This window comes from Chrysemys picta, chromosome 4 (assembly GCF_011386835.1).
Source record: "Chrysemys picta bellii isolate R12L10 chromosome 4, ASM1138683v2, whole genome shotgun sequence".
NCBI lineage: Eukaryota > Metazoa > Chordata > Testudines > Emydidae > Chrysemys > Chrysemys picta.
Genome location: NC_088794.1, coordinates 123487374 through 123507899, shown reverse-complemented (window position 1 = coordinate 123507899; position 20526 = coordinate 123487374). Strand labels below are relative to the sequence as shown.

Sequence of the window (20526 nt, the reverse complement as noted above, 5' to 3'; positions counted from 1 at the left end):
AAGTTGAATTTTGCAAATCTCTAGTAGAATATTTTCACATAACCTAACAATATGAAAGATACTGTAATTGTTTCAATTCTTGTTCTTATCATTAATAATAAAGCAGTTACAATTATATTGCCTGAGTCATTCATAGTTGCAGTGGGCAAATAAAGCAGAGGGGGCTTTTGTGGGAGGTATGTTCACATTTTCCATTTTTCTAGGTATATTACTTGAAGAATTTTTAAAACTTATGAGTACAAAGAAGGCTGCACAACTACACCATAGTGAAATAAGGCAGATATTCACAGCTTTTGACATGCAATGTAAGTTTTTCTTCCCTGCAGAGTTTTTTAAGAGAGACTTCCGTACTGAAGCAAATATGCAAAATAGAGCATTAATACAAAGCAAAATGTATTTGGGCAGTATCCTAGATGGGAGTTTTCCAGCCCTATCTTCCGATGTTTCTCTGTTTCCAAGTAAAGTAACTAATATAGTAATGGCATTGCAGGTAGATGATTAACAGAAGGAGGGACAGCAGGCAGTTGAGGCCAGCAGTAGGCTCCCAGGTTCTCTGTTCCACCACATGCTTCTCCAGTTTTTGAAGAAAACCATCTCTAGCTATTCACCTACCCTGACCCCACTTACTGTTACCACTATCGTATCTCCATCCTGATTATTGGAACTCCCTCGGGACCCTCTTCTTCTAATATTTCCCTGCTCACTCATGCACACCACTTGCGCTGCCGATTCCTCTCCGAGGAGATGGGAGGGAATCTTCCCTTCCCCTGCCTGACAGATGAAGAGGAAGAGACAAAGCAGCAAGGATCATCTTCTATGGATTATTCTGGGACCCAGGCTTGGTGGTTCTTTTCCTTTTCTGGTAGGCTATGGGGATGGAATGTGATTCTTCTCCTCCCCTCCCCACTCCCCTTACCAAAGAGGAGAGAAGCTTGAGAATAGGGCCAGTGAACCAAGGGCATGTAACATTTATACTATCCTTTCAATGTGATTTTTTTTTTTTCCTGTCTGTCCCTGGCCTGAAACAGGCTTGGCCCATGGGGAATAGAGGGAGGGCCAGGTGCTGAAATGAGTCAGTCAAGCATCCTCTGAAGCTTGATCAGGACACACAAGAAAATGAGAACAGACACAGAGAGAGATTTTAAATGGCAGGCTGCAACTTTATTAAAATTTAACATTGGATAGGCGCACTATCTGCCCCATCTTCCCATGCCAGGCATTTTAGGTAGGTTCTGTAAACCCTACACTGGACATCTATCATATGGCTCATAACTCAGGATAGACTCTCCAGTGCCTACCCCAAAGGATTCAGCTTGCTCTGCTGAATCTTCTCACCTTTCCCCCAGCAAAGGGGACAGAAGGGACAGACAGACAGGGACTGCAGGCTGCAAGGACTTCAGGTCACCCCTTTTCCATAGACCCAGGTCCATAGCAAAATCCCATGTTTCTTATTTTCTGATCACTATCCCTTTGGCCTTTTATCCATCCTGGATGCTGGCTGCAAGTTGCACCAAATTAACATAAAGCAACCTAGAAGTACAATTCTTATACTCCAGAACTACAAGGAGGGAGCGTGGGTTCATCTAAACATGGGGCAAGAGGCCTGCTAAACCTTGGGCCAGGATTTAAATAAATGATGGTGGGAACCAAGGACCAATTAGTTCACATCTCTCTAGCTGTCCAATGAACAGTGGAAAGAGGCACCTACCCCTATATATTCTCCCGCTTTTATCCAAAGCTGTCAGGCATCTTGTGTATCCAATCCGTTTTCCCATCTGTTAAATTGATGGGTAGCATTATTGTCCTGACCCGCTAGAAGCTGCTTCATAAAGCTTTTTAAAGAGGCGTACGCACCTCAGCAGCTACCCCATGCTCTTTTGTTTTGTCCATCATTGTCTGTCTCTCTCTCTCTCTCTCTCTCTCTCCCTCCTCCCCATACGTACCCAGTGAAAACCCTGTTTGAGTTATTGCTTTCTCTTTCATTTGGATCCTGCAGTGAAGTCATAGGCCTTGTCTGCACCTAAAAGTTAGTTTGTCATAGCTATGGAAGTGAGGAGTGAAAAAACACACCTTTGAGCGCCGTAACTATGGTGACCTAGCCCCCAGTGTAGATGCAGGTATGTTTACAGAAGAATGCTTCTGCCATCTTTGGCACTGTCATTCAGAGAAGTGGTGTTCCTATATCTTTCAGCAGTATAGATTGTGTTTACGCTACAGGGTTATGCTGGCATAGCTCCAGCAACCTAATTTGGTAGTATAGACATTCCCATAATCATAGGTGGTTGGTCTCTTTCGTGGACTTTGTTCTGATGTTATATATTCAGTATCATAACTTCATTGCAGAATTAATCTAGAAGAGAAAATGTACTGTGAGGGAAACCTTGTTTAAATACAACTCTACATGTGGAATTTTGATAATTAGCAAATATGGGAAGAAAAATTGTGAAACACATGTAAAAGGTAATTTTAGTGTATTTTAAAGTGTGCATTTGAAAGTTTCCCCAGTATAAAAGTTTATTTTCAAAATGACAGTTTTTAAAATTAATTCTTAAATATGAAACAGTACAGTACAGATGCTGCAGGGGTAATTCCTTTGAATGGAGTTTTTGGTAGCATACACCAAAATGACAGTACAAAATCATTCTTGAATCACTCATCTTTTGACACCCCCCACTACCCTACGCTATGTGGATCCTAGCCATTTCCTAAAATACTTCGGTTGAAATTATAATAACTTAGAATCATAGAATATCAGGGTTGGAAGGGACCAGGAGGTCATCTAGTCCAACCCCCTGCTCAAAGCAGGACTAATCCCCAGGCAGGTTTTTTGCCCCAGATCCCTAAATGACCCCCTCAATGATTTAACTTACAACCCTGGGTTTAGCAGGCCAATGCTCAAACCACTGAGCTATCCCCCTCCCCTTCAAAGAGTGTACTTAGATTCTGAAAATCTGCTGGACAGGCTTATAAATATTAATGTATTAAAAATTTGATGTTTGGTTCTTGAGCAAGCATAAGTCTTCATAGTATTTTTTTATCTTATTTTCCCACTACTTTAAACAAGATAGAGGATTTTTGACTTTGGAAGATTTCAAAAGAGCCTTCAAGTCCATTGCTCCAAAATTACCTGAAAGGATCATAGTTGAAGCTTTCAGGTAAGACAAACATAAAAGTCTTGTTTGATTCTTGTTCTTAGATAGCAGTCTTTAATTTTCTCTTAATTCAAATATATAAAACATTTAGAAACAATAGGTTATGTTCCAGAGCAAAAGATACAAGCTTCAGCATGTTCTTGTTTCAACATCCTTGTATATTACTCTTGTGGGGATTCTGCGCCGATGTGGGGGCACAGAATTCATATGGCCTGCATTTTTCTGTGGGCCCCGTGCAGAAAAATGCAAAAAAAATCTGCCGGTGGACACATGCCTCTTGCCCGGCAGCCCAGGCAGCACGTCTGTTTCAGCATGCCTGGAGCAGCCTCAGAGACGGGACGGGGGGACTGGGTGTGCGTGCATGCCTGCATGATCACCGTCAGGGGCAGGCGGGGCTGAGGGTATGTGGGTGCCAACAAGCGAGAGAGTGAGAGTCTTTCCCTCCCCCTGGCCACTGCAGCTCTCTGGCATGTAAGGGTAGGGCTTTTTATGCATGAGGCAGGTTAGAGGCACTAATGTAGCAGCCCTGCCTTAGTTAATTGATTCATTCTCTGAGGCACTAGCAGCCTGACTGTGTAGTTAGTAACATTGTTCAACTTACTCAGGGCTGGCACAACCCATTTGGCGACTTAGGCAGTCGCCTAGGGTGCTACAATTTGGGGGGTGGCGACCGCGGCGGTATTTCGGCGGAGGGACTGTCCGCCACCTCTGTGGGGGGCGGCATTTCAGGGCGGGACCTTCCACCGCCTAGGGCAGCAGAAAAGCTGGCGGCACTCCTGAACTTACTGTTGATGGTTAATTGAGCTTATTCTCTGAGGCAGAAATGTAGCGCCTGACTTTTAATGTTAATGTTTTTATTGTTAGTCGACTGTTCCCATTCTTAGTCAATTCCCCCAGGAGCATAAAATCTGTGAAAGTTTTTAAGGCCCCTGCATTGCCAGAGTGATGTAAAGGAGCCTTAATATAAATGACAGTAAGGGAATCCTCAGCTAGGAAGGGCTATGTGCTTTCTCACTTTTTTCCTGTGCCAAAGTGGCACAGTGGGGTTAGATTACAGGTAAGGGTTTATTTTACTTACCCATTTAAAAAAAAAAAAGACTTTGAGGGCAAAATAAAGCGTTTACCAAGCAGTCAATAAAATGTCAGGACAATCAGAACCAAGCACTTCCCAAAGTACCCAGCCAAGTCCAGACGAAGTTACCAAAGGGCAAAGGGATATTCATTCTTTTGCATGATGTGAATGGCCATCACATCACACATCAAAAACAGCTATGTCAGCTTCTCATGCTCGAGAATTCCTTACAAAACTGCATGCGGATGGGGACAAATTATTTTGCACATTGTGCAATGTTGTTCTCAATCATGACTGACGGTCTGTAATTGTGGGTCATTTTGCATCCAAAAAACACAAACTGAAGGAAGATGTGGTTCAAGAGGAAGGCAGAAATAAACGTCAGAAGACTATTACGATTCATTGAAAAACAAAACAGCGGCAGAAAAAGAATATGTGGAGGTGAGTGGAAATATAAGAAAATGTTGTTATAATACAGAAAAATAAGATAAGTAGCATAGCACAGTCATAGTGATGGGATCTCTTCGCTTGCTCTGAGATCTTGAATAGACAGCTCTGTTTTTAAACTACTTTTTTTGTAAGTGATGACTACATGATTATTTACTTGGTCCTGCTAGTGAAGGCAGGGGGCTGGACTCCATGACCTTTCAGGGTCCCTTCCAGTTCTATGGGATAATATATGGAGATATACCTATTATTACTATATATAAATCTAAAGTAAATTCTAGAAATTCAGAAATTAATCTTAGATTAATACGTTTATTCATATATTTAAGATGTTACATGGATGGTAAATATTTGTTCTCACTGAAGATTTATCTAACTACTTCTACTTTCAGATTTGTACTGCCATGGGTGAAGACACTAGCAGGTGCCAACATCCCCTTGTCAAAGACTGACCACCCACTTGTGAGAGAATTTCTTGACAGCAGGGTCCGGAATGGTGGTACAAATCTTGCTAGGACACAACTGACTGAGACGTACTTACCTGAAGTGTACCTCAAAGAAAAGGAAAACTAAAAACTGAAGCTTAAAGACAAAAAATCGCTGTTATCTTTGAATGTTATGATGATGAGGCAAGATCAATTCTGAATGTACCATTTGCACCATTACAACCTGATTTCAGTGGGCATATTAACTTTTTTTTTTTTTTTGTGTGTGTGTGGATACAGTGTTTTTAGATGCTGTTAATCACTCAACTGTTTCACAGGCTGTAGTCAAAGCAGTAAATGAGTACCAGATTGATTATGAAAATGTTGTAGTAATTGATACTGACAGTGCTAGTTACGTGAAAAAGACATTTGAGCCTGAGTTTTCTAAACTATTTCCAAATTCTGTTTGGCACATATTGTTAATTTAATCGGTGAATCATTTAGAAAGCCTTTTTAGATGGTTGATACATTTGTAAGGTGCTTCAAAAATATGTTCTATAACTCTGGTAGTAGGAAAGAGAGGTACTTCCATTTCATGAACCAGAAATTACAAGAGGAGTCTCCAGATGTCAAAGCATCCATGCCTCCTAGCAGGGCCGTCCCTAGGTATATGCAGCATACACAGCTGCGTAGGGCACCAGAAAATTTGGGGCACCATTCCCCTCGCTGGTCGTGGCTGGAATCCTCTCTTCTCTGGCCCCTCCCCAATGCTGGGCTGGTGGACTTCTCCCTGACCCTGTCCCCTCCTTCCTCAGTTGGCCGAGGGCCAGGACAGGAGGAGCGAAACTTCCACATGAGTCAGGGGTGGGGGTGAGTGAAGGGGGGGACTTAAACACACACACACACACACACACACACACACACACACACACACAGTCTCTCTCACACACAGACTGGCTCTTACACCCACATACAGTGTGCCTCTCACGAGTCACAGTTCCCCAATACAGATTGTGTGTCACACACACACACACACACACGCACTCTGTCACACAGTCCCATAACACACAATCTGTCTTTCTCTCACACACACACACAGTGACATGTACCGGCTCTCTCTCTCTGTCACACACATACACACACACTCTGTCACGCGTACACACACACTCTGTTGTTGTTACTCCTTGGTACTTCCTGTCAAAATGCTCGTGGTGAGCCAGGAGTGGCGAGGGGCTGCAGGAGGGCCATGGGCTCTGGCAAGATGCAGCCCCCATGTGACCGTGCGAAGCCTGCCTTGAACCACTGATGCAGCATCTGCTGCATATGAAGCACAGTGTGCGTCAGCAATGGAGGGGGTTCTGGGGGTCTGCGGGTGGGGGTGGTGGCTGTGCCACTTCGACACACTGGGGTCAGTGGACTGCCTTGAGTGGAGCTTAGGGGCACCAGTTTAATAATACTGCGTAGGGCCCCATAAATCCTAAGGATGGCCCTGCCTCCTAGCCCAGGTGGAACACGCTGAAACAGCTGGTTCCATGCTGTCCAGTATCTAAGAACTTTCAGTTCTACAAAGAATTCTTTAATGAAGAGTGCAACAGCAGCTCCCCAGTTTCTGTGCAAACTATTCAGAAAATGAAGAATGACCCAACTAATTATGCATTGTTGAAAGATCACTTTTCTAGCACAGAAATGTGAACAAATTCTCAGTTTAAATCTGGCATTTGAGAGCAGGAAGCCTTGCAAAATTAAAGCATTTGACTTTGTGGAAGAACTGCAGATATATTGCAGTTCACATCTAGAGCTCCCTTCAGAAAACACCTCAGAGTTCTTCAAATTTAGGGGGGCAGAAAACGTATCTCCTGTTAAAAGATTTGCCTGTCTAGATCTCTTTAAAGAGGCATTCCATGAAGCATCTGAAAATCTTGACAAATATTTGTCATTTGAGCAACCAGGTCTCAATTTTCTCAAAGCCTGTAGGTTATTCAATCCTCATGTTTATATCCTGCCAGAACACTGTGAATACTTTCAAGCAATATCTAGTTTTTCTGAGGTACCTGAACAGGAGCTAAAATTGTACAGGGGAAAGATTGTGCCTGAAGCTATTCAAAGTCAACCTATTTTTGTAGACCTCCAAGTGTTTTGGCTTTCAATGGCAGAGAGAATTCCAAATATCGCCAAGCTGGCCTTGAATTGCATAAATATTGTCTCAAATTCTGCAGATGCAGAGCAAAGTTTTACACTGTACAATTTGATCCTTTCTAGCAGAAGGAAATCACTCAGTGAGAAAAACTTGAAGACTCTTTGTTTTCTGTACTATAATTTAAATGAAAATACTGGATTGCACTGAAATGCAGGACAATGATTAGCAAAACTTTATGACTTTCATATATGAAAGTCTGAGCAATTTAAAATGACATTCTACTCTTTGTTGTTGTTGCTGTTTGGTGTTCTGTAATGTAATTTAAATGAAAATCCAGAATTATAACTGGAATGCAGGGTATTAGTTACCAAGTGTTCATAACTTAACTTTCAGGTGTTTAGAAAATGCTGAGTAGTTATTGTGACTTTTTTTCTGTATTGTAGTTTAAATAAATTACTAAAACAATTGAAACTGGTGTGATTATATTGCATTATTTTGACAAAATATGCAGAATTTTACAATTTTTGACGCAGAATTCCCCAGGAGTCGTATGTATATAGAACATTCCATTCAAGGAAAAAGGGATTTGTCTGGGATTTTAAATAGACATTACAGGCACTGATTAAATATTACCAAGCATGAAAAACTAATACATTGCATCCTACAATGTCTCTTCAGAAGTCTAAAAATATTCATTTTCACAATTTCATGACTTGTTTGAGAAACTGGAACTTGAGAGTTGTCTCTTGAAGACTGTGGAACTAACATGCTAGTACACTCTACGTGAGACTACAGCTAAAATTTCCTAAAGTGCTATAATAACTTAGTAGCCTGTGGGTAAAATGTTCAAAAGGCACTTAAAAGCCTGTTTCTAAGTCACTTTGGAAACTTAACCCCAATCTATACTGTTGTATTAATTTAGATGGACTATATGGGCCAAAGGTGTCAACATAACCCAGTCACTGTCCAACATTAAACCGTGTTAAAACAAGGTCTGGAGTTTGGCATACAGAGACCTCAACCTTTTTAGTACCATGGCAAACACACCATTTAAAATCCTTTAAACTTTTATTAAAGGTACACAAAAGAAGGAAAAACAGTTAAAGCATTTGAAATATAAATTATTAAGTAAGGCTTTTATTGTAACTTTTTTCCCCTTTCCCTTTAGCTGTAGAGAGTTTTAGAAGGAACCCTCCCTCCCTGCGCCCCTTCCCCCCCCCCCCCTCTGATAGTCTTTTGGATGGTGTCAAAGATGGTAATAACTGTCCCTTTTGGGCAAAAGAGAAGTTAGTAGAAATGGGTTGGAGCTGCTGTTGTTAGTCTGATTCCGTTTTATCCAAAGCAGTGTTTGGGATTCAGCTGGAGCTGATAGATATGGTGATGTTGTTGTCTGGGTACCTTTATCTGGCCTGGTCTGGTAAGGACATCTCTCAGGATTAGGATGATGAAGGCCTGGAGTCCCAAGAGATGGGGGGTGGAGGAGTGGGAACCATGGTGACGAAGCTTGATTCAGTAGTCTCTGGCTGTTTTTCTGCTCCATCTGTTCTTTCAGTCTTTTCCTCCCAAAGTCTTTTTCTTTAAAGACCCCCAAAGGGAATGGTGTGTGGAATAGCCCATCCCCTTATTTATTTTGTGCACTAATTAGGCCTAATACTCAACACACCAATTTTGGTTCATGAACTTCTGGCCATGATCTGTTTTTAACAAGCATAATTTCAACAGTCCTTTGATTATATTGATGTGGCCTTTTTAGTTTAGGCGAATCCAGTTTTTCGGTCTGATTTTTCTGGCACCTATTCCCATCAACATTTGTTATAGGTTATTGTGCCATTTTTTTATGTCACACTCACTTTTTACAGTTAAATTCACAATTAGAGTAAATTTGAAGGCTCTATTATCACAACAGCACTCACAAAGAGAAAGTTATTTGATCCACAGTTCTAAAGTATTGTGGGAATTCTTATATTGCAAGAACGTTTCTCCCTCTATCCATTTCAGATGGATGAAGTTTGAGTGATTTATAAAAATGTTTGGGTGTTTTTTTTTAATTTTTGGCTATCAGTTGCATAATCAGAGTCCCAAAGCTGCATTGCAGGAAATACTAGTTTTGTCTGAACTAATGAGACATCATATGTATGTTTTGTTCTTATAAAAGTTGTAATAGATTATTATAATACTAACAATATTCATTGTATTGAGAGTCTTAAAATGAAATTATACTGTATTTGTTCCAAGACTCCATGTGAATATTTGGTCCAAATTAACAGTTTTAGTTTTAAAGTTATTTAAAGGTAATTTTGTAATGGTTGTGAGGTTATTTTTTGCATTGTGTTGTTTTTTTCTATTTTTTCTTTTTCTGGCACCACAGTATGGTGCATAGTGAGGCACCTAGCAGAGCAGCAGTCAAAGCATCTTCAGGGTAACTAAAAAGGGGCAGAAGGGACATTAAGTATGGAATAACTTGTATGTTGAGTGACCTTCTTACCTTTGTGCATTAAAGATTTAACACATCACTGTAGGGCTAATCATTTTAGAAAGCTCTTTTCAGAGCATTCTTCAGGATATGGTGCATTACAGGGGAGTGTATAGTATTTGTGGCTGATCAGACTGAAGATAGGCCAAGAAACATCCATTTATAGTAAGCCTTGTATTATATAAGAAGAAGAAAATGCAACAACCCACATTAATAAAAAGAGGACAGAAAAATATTGTTTTTCTTGCCTAGTAAAGCAGTGGTTCTCAACAGGGGGTCCGCGAGCCCTTTCAGAAGGGCAGCAGGGCCCGGTGGCTGAAACCTAGAGCCCGAGTCTCAGCAACTCCCGCGGGGCCGGAACCAGGAGCATAAGGTTTGGAGCCGCGGGGTTGAAGTCCTGATTCCCGGCACCCCCTGTGGTATTGAATCCCCAATCCCCGGTGCCCCCCATGGGACTGAAGTTGGGAGCAGCTGGGCTGAATTCTGGAGCCCCGAGACCTGGTGCTCCCCATGGGGCAGAAGCCCTAAGCCCAGAGGGGGGCAGAGTTGGGAGGCCACGGGGGTGTTGCCCCCACCCAAACTACAGTGCAAGAACACGGCAGCCCCAGGGAAGCGCCACATACCCCCTCCCCCGACCTCCTCCTCTCCCCGCCCACTGACCAGGTTGGAGGCAGGAAGCCAGAGCTGGGCAGTGTGGAACAGCCACTACTTTCTGGCTGGTACCACGGTGGTCTCCTGCTCCTGCTGGTGCAGAGGGTTGAAGCTGCTCCTCAGCTCCCAGCCCCCTTTGCTCATGCAGCTAGTAAGAGCCACCTGGGCGGGGGGACCCAGTTCCATGGTTGGAAGAGCCTTGGGGAACAGGGACCACGGGGGAGCCCTCCCAGCACACAGCCCCTAGCTACCCCCCTCCCCGCACATAGTACCTAGCTACCCCCCTCCCTGCACCCTGAGCTACCTCCATGCCTGCACACAGGCCCCTAGCTATCCCCTCCCTGCACCCTGAGCTACCCCCCCTGCCCACACACAGCCCCTAACTACCCATCTCCATGCACCCTGAGCTACCCCTCTGTCCGCACACAGCCCCTAGCTACACTCTGGCCAGCAGCCTGAGCTACACCCCTGCCCACACACTGCCCTTAGCTACCCTTCTCCCTGCACCCTAAGTTACCCCCTGCCCACATATAGCCCCTAGCTACCCCTCTCCCTGCACACAAGCTATCCCTCTGTCCGCACACAGCACCTAGCTACGCTCCTGTCTGCAGCCTGAACTAAACCCCTGCCCGTACACAGCCCTTAGCTATCCCTCTCCCTGCTCCCTCATCTGTTTTCAAACTTTTTGAGCTGAGCCCCCAACCTTTGAATTATAATTTTTGGTTGTGCCCCCCACATACATACACACACAACCCAGACAGGCGGGCAGCCTGCTGAGGTGAGTTAGGGGGTGGAGATGGATTGGCACTCCCTCCCTGGACCCCACCATGTGGAGCTGGCTCGAGCCCCGTTAGCCCCTGCCCACCCAAAATAGAAGTCAAACTACACCTATACCCAAGCCCCCTCCCCTCCCCCCCCCCCCCCCCCCGGGCCCTGGAGTTTTTATAGCATGTTGCAGGGGGCCTCAGAAAGAAAAAGGTTGAGAACCCATGTAGTAAAGATTTTAAAAATGTTCTGCTGTTACTTTATATTCTGCATTGCAGTCACTTTGGGAACATTGCCTGCAGGTGAATGGGCACATGTAAATAATGTATAATAGCTAGACAAAGTGACCCTTGTGGATGTGTCATTTAAGGATTCTTTTGTTGTATGAGAAGCAGCTAATGTTCGATTTTTCTGTGCTATAATTGTTTAAAATCCTTCTCTTGAAATATAACAAATATATTGACTTACGGTAAGGTCCATACTGGTCTGCTGACCAAAGCAAAGTAACGTTAACCATGATTAAATAAAGTACACTTATTCATATAATTGGTATTCATATTGTTTTACTCTCTACTACTTGAAATATATTTAAACATGGCTTTGTTTTGCAAAATCGTTTCTGAAAATGTTGGGCCCAAACCTGCTCCTAATTTTGCCATTGATTTATTGGGAATCAGGATGTGATCTCATGTATGACAGAACATAACAGAATGGAAATTTTGTGATTTCACATTTCTCTAGTGAAGCAAAAGGTATGCTGCACTGTTTTTTTCACTGAGGTATAGCATCCAGATTTTAGCTGATATGCCCTCACATCAGCTGAATATCAATGAGGAGTCCTTGTGGCACCTTAGAGACTAACAAATTTATTTGGGCATAAGCTTTCGTGGGCTAAAACCCACTTCATCAGATGCATGGAGTGGAAAATACAGTAGAGAGGTATATACACAGCATATGAAAAGATGGGAGTTGCCTTACCAAGTGGGGGGTCAGTGCTAATGAGCCAATTCAATTAAGGTGGAAGTGGGCTATTCTCAACAGGTGACAAGAAGGGAGGACACAGGGACTCCTCGTTGTTTTTGCTGATATAGAGTAACACGGCTACCACTCTGAAGCTTGTAATATGTTTTTCACATCACAAAAAATATGTCATACTTGTAAAATGTTGCAAAACATATTGATCAGTAGATACCATAATGCAGTATTGCCAAGCTGTGTGTCTTATGATTCCATATTTATGAATGTGGTCTGAGAGCTGGAGAGGAATCTAATACAGACTTTGCTACTTGGACTGCAGTTTCTCATATAATAGTGATCACTTAGGGCCAGATTCTGGCACTCTGTGTTGAGTAGTACCTTATTCCACTAAAAACCCCAACTGAAATCATTGAGGGTACTTGTTCCCCTTAGTACGCAAGTTTTACTTTGTTGGGTAAAGTGATGTCTAGAAAGCTTTGCCTAGACAGGTGACCAGAATGAACCATCTGGTGAAGCAGAAACACATAGATACATGAATTTAGGGGCCAGAAGCATCAATATTGTCATCTCACAAAATTCGGATCTCTGTGCCCTCACATCAGCCAAACTAAACAGACCAATATATGGTTTAAACTGCACTGGCTTTAGAATGTTCCTCCTTTGCCCCCAACTTTTTTTCTTTCTTTCACACACACAGAATTGAGCTCTTTGGTTAAATTCAGATCTTAGGTACAGAATTGCTGTGTACTTTATGTAACATCATTTATAATATAAGTGCATGTAAGATGCATGACAATGCATGCTTTGATGACCAAGAGCAGGAGCAAGCTCTAAGATAGGCTTGTTGGGACTAGAAAGAAAAGAGCTTAATGAGTTCATTTTGGAACTATATGAAGTTGTCATCTAAATAACTTTAATTTTAAATTAACTTTCTTTCTTAATATTGTAAACCCTGCAGGTTGGTAAAGGTGCTGTCTCTATAGCATTTCACATACTGCTGCATCACTTTAATTTTAAGAAGCTAAGCATGGAAAGTTTGAGATTTTTCTTATAAAAATGAAGTAAAAAAATGTAAAAACAGCTGAGTGGGTTCTTAGTCCCAGAAGAGACTAGAAAAAAGAAAATATTTTTTTAAAGAAAGAAAATTCAAAGTCATAGCTTTTAATGCCTAGTTAGCTTCTGCTGCTGCAGTATAGGGCATACTTTTGCTGCTGAACGTCAAATCTACCAATCTATTATTTTTAGTAAAAATTAAAAGAAACATGTCAATCACTGAAGCCAGGGCCAGGCAAATCTTAAGGAGAGAAGTACAAAGATAGTTGTTGTACAACAGGGGAGAAATCCTGACCTCATTGAAATCCATGGTAGTTTTGTCATTGTCTTTAATAGATGTAGGATATCATCCTAGATACTTAATGTATACATGCATGTATGCTCACACACACATAGATGTGTTTGTGACTTCAGATCCTAAAATAGTGAATTACATGCTAAACTCAAAAATGTTTTTGAATGAATCACATGTCAAAACGTTCTTTTTCTCTCTGATCACATGCATTATTCCTCTGTCATTATTGTAATTTACATTAAAACAAACAACTACCATAATTTCAATATTCAGAGCCAAATGTACAAATCCTTGTGCAGCACATGAGCTACTCAACAAGCACAAATAACCATATACATTTGCACGTTGAGATCAGAAAAGTACAGGTTTTACATGTTCAATTGCCTGATTCTGTGTGTGCAAAAATGCTCTCATAAAGGTGAACATACATTTTGTTTTGCTCTCTCCTGGCATCGTGCTTTAAAATGAGTTGCCTAGATTTCCATTTATGCATTTTATTACTATTAAAATACAGTTTACATTTTTAATCGTAGACTTTAAGGTCAGAAGGGACCATTATGATCATCTAGTCTGACCTCCTGCACAACGCAGGCCACAGACTCTCACCCACCCATTCCTTTATCAAACCTGTGTCTGAGCCATTGAAGTCCTCAAATCATGGTTTAAAGACTTCAAGATGCAGAGAATCTTCCAGCAACTGACCCGTGCCCCATGCTGCAGCGGAAGGCGAAAACCCCCCAGGGCCTCTGCCAATCTGCCCTGGAGGAAAATTCCTTCCTGACCCCAAATATGATGATCAGCTAAACCCTGAGCATGTGGGCAAGACTCACCAGCCAGACACTCAGGAAAGAATTCTCTGTAGTAACTCAGATCCCACCCCATCACAAGCCATTGGGCATATTTACCACTAATAGTCAAAGACCAATTAATTGCCAAAATTAGGCTATCCCATTATACCTTCCCCTCCATAAACTTACCAAGCTCAGTCTTGAAGCCAGATATGTCTTTTACCCCCACTACTCCCCTTGGAAGGCTGTTCCAGAACTTCACTCCTCTGATGGTTAGAAACCTTCGTCTAATTTCAAGTCTAAACTTCCTGATGGCCAGTTTATATCTATTTGTTCTTGTGTCCACATTGGTACTGAGCTTAAATAATTCCTCTCCCTCCCTGGTATTTATTCCTCTGATATATTTGTAGAGAGCAATCATATCTCCCCTCAGCCTTCTTTTGGTTAGGCTAAACAAGTCAAGCTCTTTGAGTCTCCTTTCATAAGACAGGTTTTCCATTCCTCGGATCATCCTAGTAGCCCTTCTCAGTACCTGTTCCAGTTTGAATTCATCCTTCTTAAACGTGGGAGACCAGAACTGCATACAGTATTCCAGATGAGGTCTCACCAGTGCCTTGTATAACGGTACTAACACCGCCTTATCTCTACTGGAAATACCTCCCCTGATGCATCCCAAGACTGCATTAGCTTTTTTCATGGCCATATCACATTGGCGGCTCATAATCATCCTGTGATCAACCAATACTCCGAGGTCCTTCTCCTCCTCTGTTATTTCCAACTGATGCATCCCCAGCTTATAACAATAATTCTTGTTATTAATCCCTAAATGCATGACCTTGCACTTTTCACTATTAAATTTCATCCTATTACTATTACTCCAGTTTACACGATCATCCAGATCTTCCTGTATGATATCCCGGTCCTTCTCTGTATTGGCAATACCTCCCAGCTTTGTGTCATCTGCAAACTTTATTAGCACATTCCCACTTTCTGTGCCAAGGTCAGTAATTAAAAGATTAAATAAGATTGTTCCCCAAACCGATCCATGAGGAACTCCACTAGTAACCTCTCTCCAGCCTGACAGTTCACTTTTCAGTACGACCTGTTGTAGTCTCCCCTTTAACCAGTTCCTTATCCACCTTTCAATTTTCATATTGATCCCCATCTTTTCCAATTTAGCTAATAATTCCCCATGTGGAACCATATCAAGTGCCTTACGGAAATCTAGGTAAATTAGATTCACCACATTTCCTTTGTCTAAAAAATCTGTTACCTTCTCAAAAAAGGAAATCAGGTTGGTTTGGCATGATGTACCTTTTGTAAAACCATGTTGTAATTTGTCCCAATTACCATCAACCTCAATGTCCTTAACTACTTTCTCCTTCAAAATTTTTTCCAAGACCTCACATACTACAGATGTCAAATGAACAGGCCTGTAGTTGCCCAGATCACATTTTTTTCCCTTTCTTAAAGATAGGAACTATGTTAGCAATTCTCCAGTCATATGGTACAACCCCTGAGTTTACAGATTCATTATATCATTAGTATGATATAACAAGATAATATGGATTACGATGCATAGTGTACTTCTCTAACACACCAAAAATGAACAGTTAATACCTGTGCTTCACTTTGGTATTGGATATAAAGTGTATTTATAGACCTAAAATAACATGATCAGATATACTGAATGAATTCAAACTGGCAATAGATCTTCTCAACCATTTGGTGGTGCTAAATGCTCTGTTTAAGGTAAGAACTGAGACTAGATACAGTTGATTCAAAAGTGTTCTTGGGTATAGTAAGTGTGCAGTTTTTTTATTTTTTTTCAAGGAAATAAGACCAATACAAGAATATTTGCATGTCATACAGATTAATGTAAAATTTCATTTAGAAATTGTCTGCTAAATATATTGTGTTTTTTTCCCCAAAATGTTACTATTCTGTGTAATTTGCTGCTAAGGGTAATGTAAGCTTCAGGTGAATCTTCAATTTATATTTGATCACATTTATTGACCATAGTACGTACACAAATATTGTGGTAAAAATGAATTGTAGAGTTCAACTGTTTCTGTGATCTTACCAGGTATATTAGACAAAATGCACATTGGGTGCTTAATCATGGTACATCTGATTGAAATGTCTGTGTTCTGTAAGAACACTAGCCATTCATTACACAGGGGTTCTAGTAATGCCTAGTGGCGAGTGGTTTAATGGTAGAACACTATTTATTTTGATAAACGGTTGATTTATGAATTAAAACTTTTTTCATAACCATGTTATTCATTCTCTCTTTGAGAGTACATGTATGAATTGTCAGAAAAGTTTAAATAGGATAATGTGAAATTATTAAGCTGAACATTTTATAATGAAAAGTGAACATGGTGTCCTCATTGTATGGTGGCATACCAGTTGTTGCCAGAAAGCAGTGCAAGAGATGTTTTCCATTTTTTATTGTGAAACTTTGATTTATGTTTGGTTAACCTAGTTAAAAATGTACAGCATTATTAATTACTACTATCGAGGAAATATCTGTCTTAGCTGTACTATTTGTGTATAAGAGGAAGATATTTAATTGTTGAATCCTCAAACTATAATAATGAAAGTGAAGTAGCAGAACAAATCTGAAAAATGATAATTATTATGAAGATGAAAATGTGAAAGAGTCAATAAATGACATATGTCTTTTAAAAAAAGAAATAATAATGGACATACAGTTTCTGAAGCTAGCAAGCATACACCAGAGCTCATAGATCAGAAGCACTGTATCCCATTCATGATCTGAATTTTATGCTGCTTTACACTTAAATTAATAGGGCCACATGCCAGAGATGTATTAATATTTTTGTGTGTTCTTTCATCGCTAAAAATGACCTAATTGTTTCATATTTCTTTCTTATAAATTATCCAGTAACAAGAAAATAACCCAGTTTTGAGACCCACCCCACAGCAGAAATCTTATGCTCTTTATGCAAGTTTGATTTATAGACATGTACTGCAGAGCAGAGTGAATATGAAACATTCATCTTCCTATGGCTAGTTGCCATGGAAACGTAGTACACAGTACAATATCATTCCAGCTCTGGTGATGCCTGCAGTAGTTTATTCCTTTGTTGTTCTCATTTCTTAAGCAACTGTCTTGCAGCCTTTCATATTATCACAATTAATCACATACACAAGTCTGTATTGTTATCTCTTCAAAATGATTTCCAATTGATAAAATACATTTTTATGTGTACATGTGTATATATTTGTGAATGTATATTTTTGTTCAATTCATTGGTTAAAAGCTGGTCACATGCTCAGAAATAACATATTATTGCTCATGAACTGATACATCTGTACAATATACCACGTTGAATATCATTGGATCACATACAGAGATTTACAGAAAGCTACTTTCATCCAAGAAAATATTTTCTTGCTCTGGCCCTCCAGCTTCCTTTGAAGTTTCCTATCAGGGACTGGTGTCCCATCTCTACTATTTCTCCATAGACAAATTTCCTGCTCTGGGAGGGCAGGAATTAAATACAGCCCAATAGCTCCTCCTGCCTTCGCCCAGACTGCTTTTGCTAGATGAGGAAGAATCCAGAGACTGTCAGAACACCCAGTCTGTCCCTGCCCTTAACTGGTGAGAAGTAAGGGAAATCGAAAAAACCCCATCATTAATACTAAAAATACCAACTACGTGCAAGGGTGATAAATTAACAAAAATATTGCCCTGAGGTAAAAGTGCTCTAGAGATTATGATATTTGTTTAGGAACCAAAGGCTCCTTCTGATATATTCCCTTGAAATTAATCAGTGGGCCCGATCCTGCAGTCTTCACAAGAGTAAGGAATACAAACCAAGGACCATTAATTTTAATAATAACAGTGGCATACGGTTATGCATAAGTAGGCCAGTTCATAAATAATTAATAATAAAGGGAAGGGGAATGTTCCTTTTGGGAGTTATTTCATAAGAAATAGATCCCTTAATGGATTTTCGTTAAGAATTTTTCTTGGGTTTTATTGTTTGGTTTGTATTTGTTATTTTTTTATGGTTAGGGCCATGAGCTTGAATGGATAACGCCAGGGTGGCAATTAGTGTTGGAAAGCAAATTAAAGCTTTGAAAGTGCCTTTGCAGGAGAAGGATGATGCTTCACTTGATGGAGGTCATTGATAGTCAAGTCAAACTACTTTCCTCAGTTATTTGTGTGGAAAAATTAAAAATGTACTTCAGTGGACAGAAAAACTGTTATAAGTAAATAAGTAAACCTACTCCAATTTAAGATGCAGTCTTGAAAATATAGGTTTTAAACAGATACTATCTAGTACCTAAATCTTTTCCTCTTCTGCGTTCCAGTCCTGCAAACACTCACTCACAGTCTTAACTTAAAGCATGTAGGTTAGATCCATTGAAGTGAGGAGGAGTACTTGCATGCTTAAAATTAAGTGTATACAGGATTGGGATCCAGGAATGCAATTCATGTGCAAATGTATGTATATAGTCCTGCGTATATGCATCAACTGCATCTGAAAAATTAGGTATATTTCTTCCTATGTAGGAATATGCCATTACAAAAAATGGACCTTAAACTTTTGAAAACTACACACCTGGTCTAAAAACATTACTTAAATGAAATGCTTAGATATTTTCTACTTCTGTGTCCTCTTATTTTAAAGACCGTTTACTTCACATAGGGTAAGCCTATAGAATAGCCTTTACAATGTATAAATATAGCATTCATAAAATATGCCAAATTGACAGTTTTGGGGATTGAATTATTATTTATAAACAACTAGTGTGGGTTTCTTCTCTTTCCCCTGACAGTGTCTCAGTTCTGAAAGGGATCATCTCTAAGAGTGAAAGCATTGTTTGAGACTTATGACAATTCAGTCCATGGTCTCTTTTACTGGGACTACCAACTAGGATGTTCATTATTTTCTGTTACATTAGCTGTTGGTATGATACAATTTCTGTCCACTGGGAAATAAACTCCGGACCACCAAACTCATCTTACTTAGACTACTAAGCAATTATTAGACAGCAAAAACTGTTGGTCATGATCATCCAGTACTAGGTTGAACCACTGACCTGGAGGGGAAGGCTTAGAATGAACAGACAGCAAATATGAAAAATCGGGACAGGGGGTGGGGGATAATAGTAGCCTATATATATAAAAAAAAAAAAAAAAGACCCCAAAATCGGGACTGTCCCTGTAAAATCAGGACATCTGGTCACCCTAGGAAGGCTTCAGATACCCCATTAGCTCCCTCAGAATATTCCCATTTTTATTGAAATTAGAGTTAGTTCCGGTTTTAGGGTAAAAGATTACCAGTATCCTCTAAAATGTACCTTTTATTGAAAGTGTAATCTGTCCTAGATATTTTGCTAGCCCAGGAGAGTATAGTATAGACTCAAGAAAGGCAACTATGGATGGAATTTTTCACTTATTCCTAATGATTAATCTAAAGAGTTGTTGTTTATTTGTATTATAGTAGCACCTAGAAGCCTGAATCAAAAGTCAGGCCCCCATTGTGCTAGATGCTGTACTAATAGACAATAAGACAGTCCTTGCCTTGGAGAGTTTATGATCGAAGCAGACAAAACAGGCAAAGGGTGGAGAGGTAGCATTATAATCCCACTTTTAAAGATGGGGGACAGAGGCACAGAGAAATTAAATTATTTGCCCATTGTTACAAAAGAAATCTGTGGCAGAGTCCAGAATTAAACCACCTCTCCTGAATCCTAATCCAGTGCTTTAACCAAAACAACAACCTTTCTTGTTCTGTTTGGAATTAGAAATCAACTTTCTACAAGTGTATTATTCTCTAATGTGTCTCTAATGTTTACATTGTTTTCTGATGCTTGCTGTCTCTGTATCTCTGCTGCAAATTGAGAAAGCTGCCTTAGAACTTACAATATGATTGGTAAAAGGATACCATAATTCTTCATGCTAACAAAACTTTATTGAATTAATGCCTAGTTAAAAAAATTGGTGAAAGGGCTTGTACTTTGTTTTTGACATGACATATTAAGTCATTACATAGTGTAATGAACATGCTTAAACTAATTGTCAGTATGTACTAGCACATAATAGTATGCACTAGATAATTACAGTTCTCACAATCCTTTCATTTGGTCCTAGGTATTTTATTTTAATTAAGAGTAAAATATTGGTAAAAGTACACAAACTGTATGTGTGTTCTAGTAATCTTTATATTCAGAAAATTGTCAAGGTTTTTAAAAGTGTGCATGTTGCTGTCGTACTTGTATTTTTGTGATTGGTTTGTATTACATCTTTC

At 40.2% G+C, this 20526-nt stretch overlaps 1 protein-coding gene across 11 annotated transcripts in view; it reads left to right on the top strand.

Moving 5' to 3' along the window:
• EFCAB11 (EF-hand calcium binding domain 11) overlaps window positions 1-20526 on the top strand; it is a 110969-nt gene that overhangs the window by 12481 nt on the left and 77962 nt on the right. For 6 of the 11 annotated variants that reach the window (XR_006176484.2, XM_065595584.1, XM_065595585.1 and 3 more), the window contains exons 4-5: window positions 204-305; window positions 3065-3155. The exons of 1 other annotated variant lie outside the window; for it this stretch is intronic. Coding sequence is in view for 8 of the 10 variants with exons in the window: in XM_065595584.1 (XP_065451656.1) it covers window positions 204-305; window positions 3065-3155 (193 nt within the window). In the remaining 2 variants the exon portion in view is untranslated. Of the gene's footprint in view, window positions 1-203; window positions 306-3064; window positions 3156-4570; window positions 4666-5063; window positions 7705-9979; window positions 20523-20526 lie in introns of those variants that run through there. 4 more of the 11 variants (XM_005285383.5, XM_008165715.4, XM_065595588.1 and 1 more) reach the window with 4 other exon arrangements.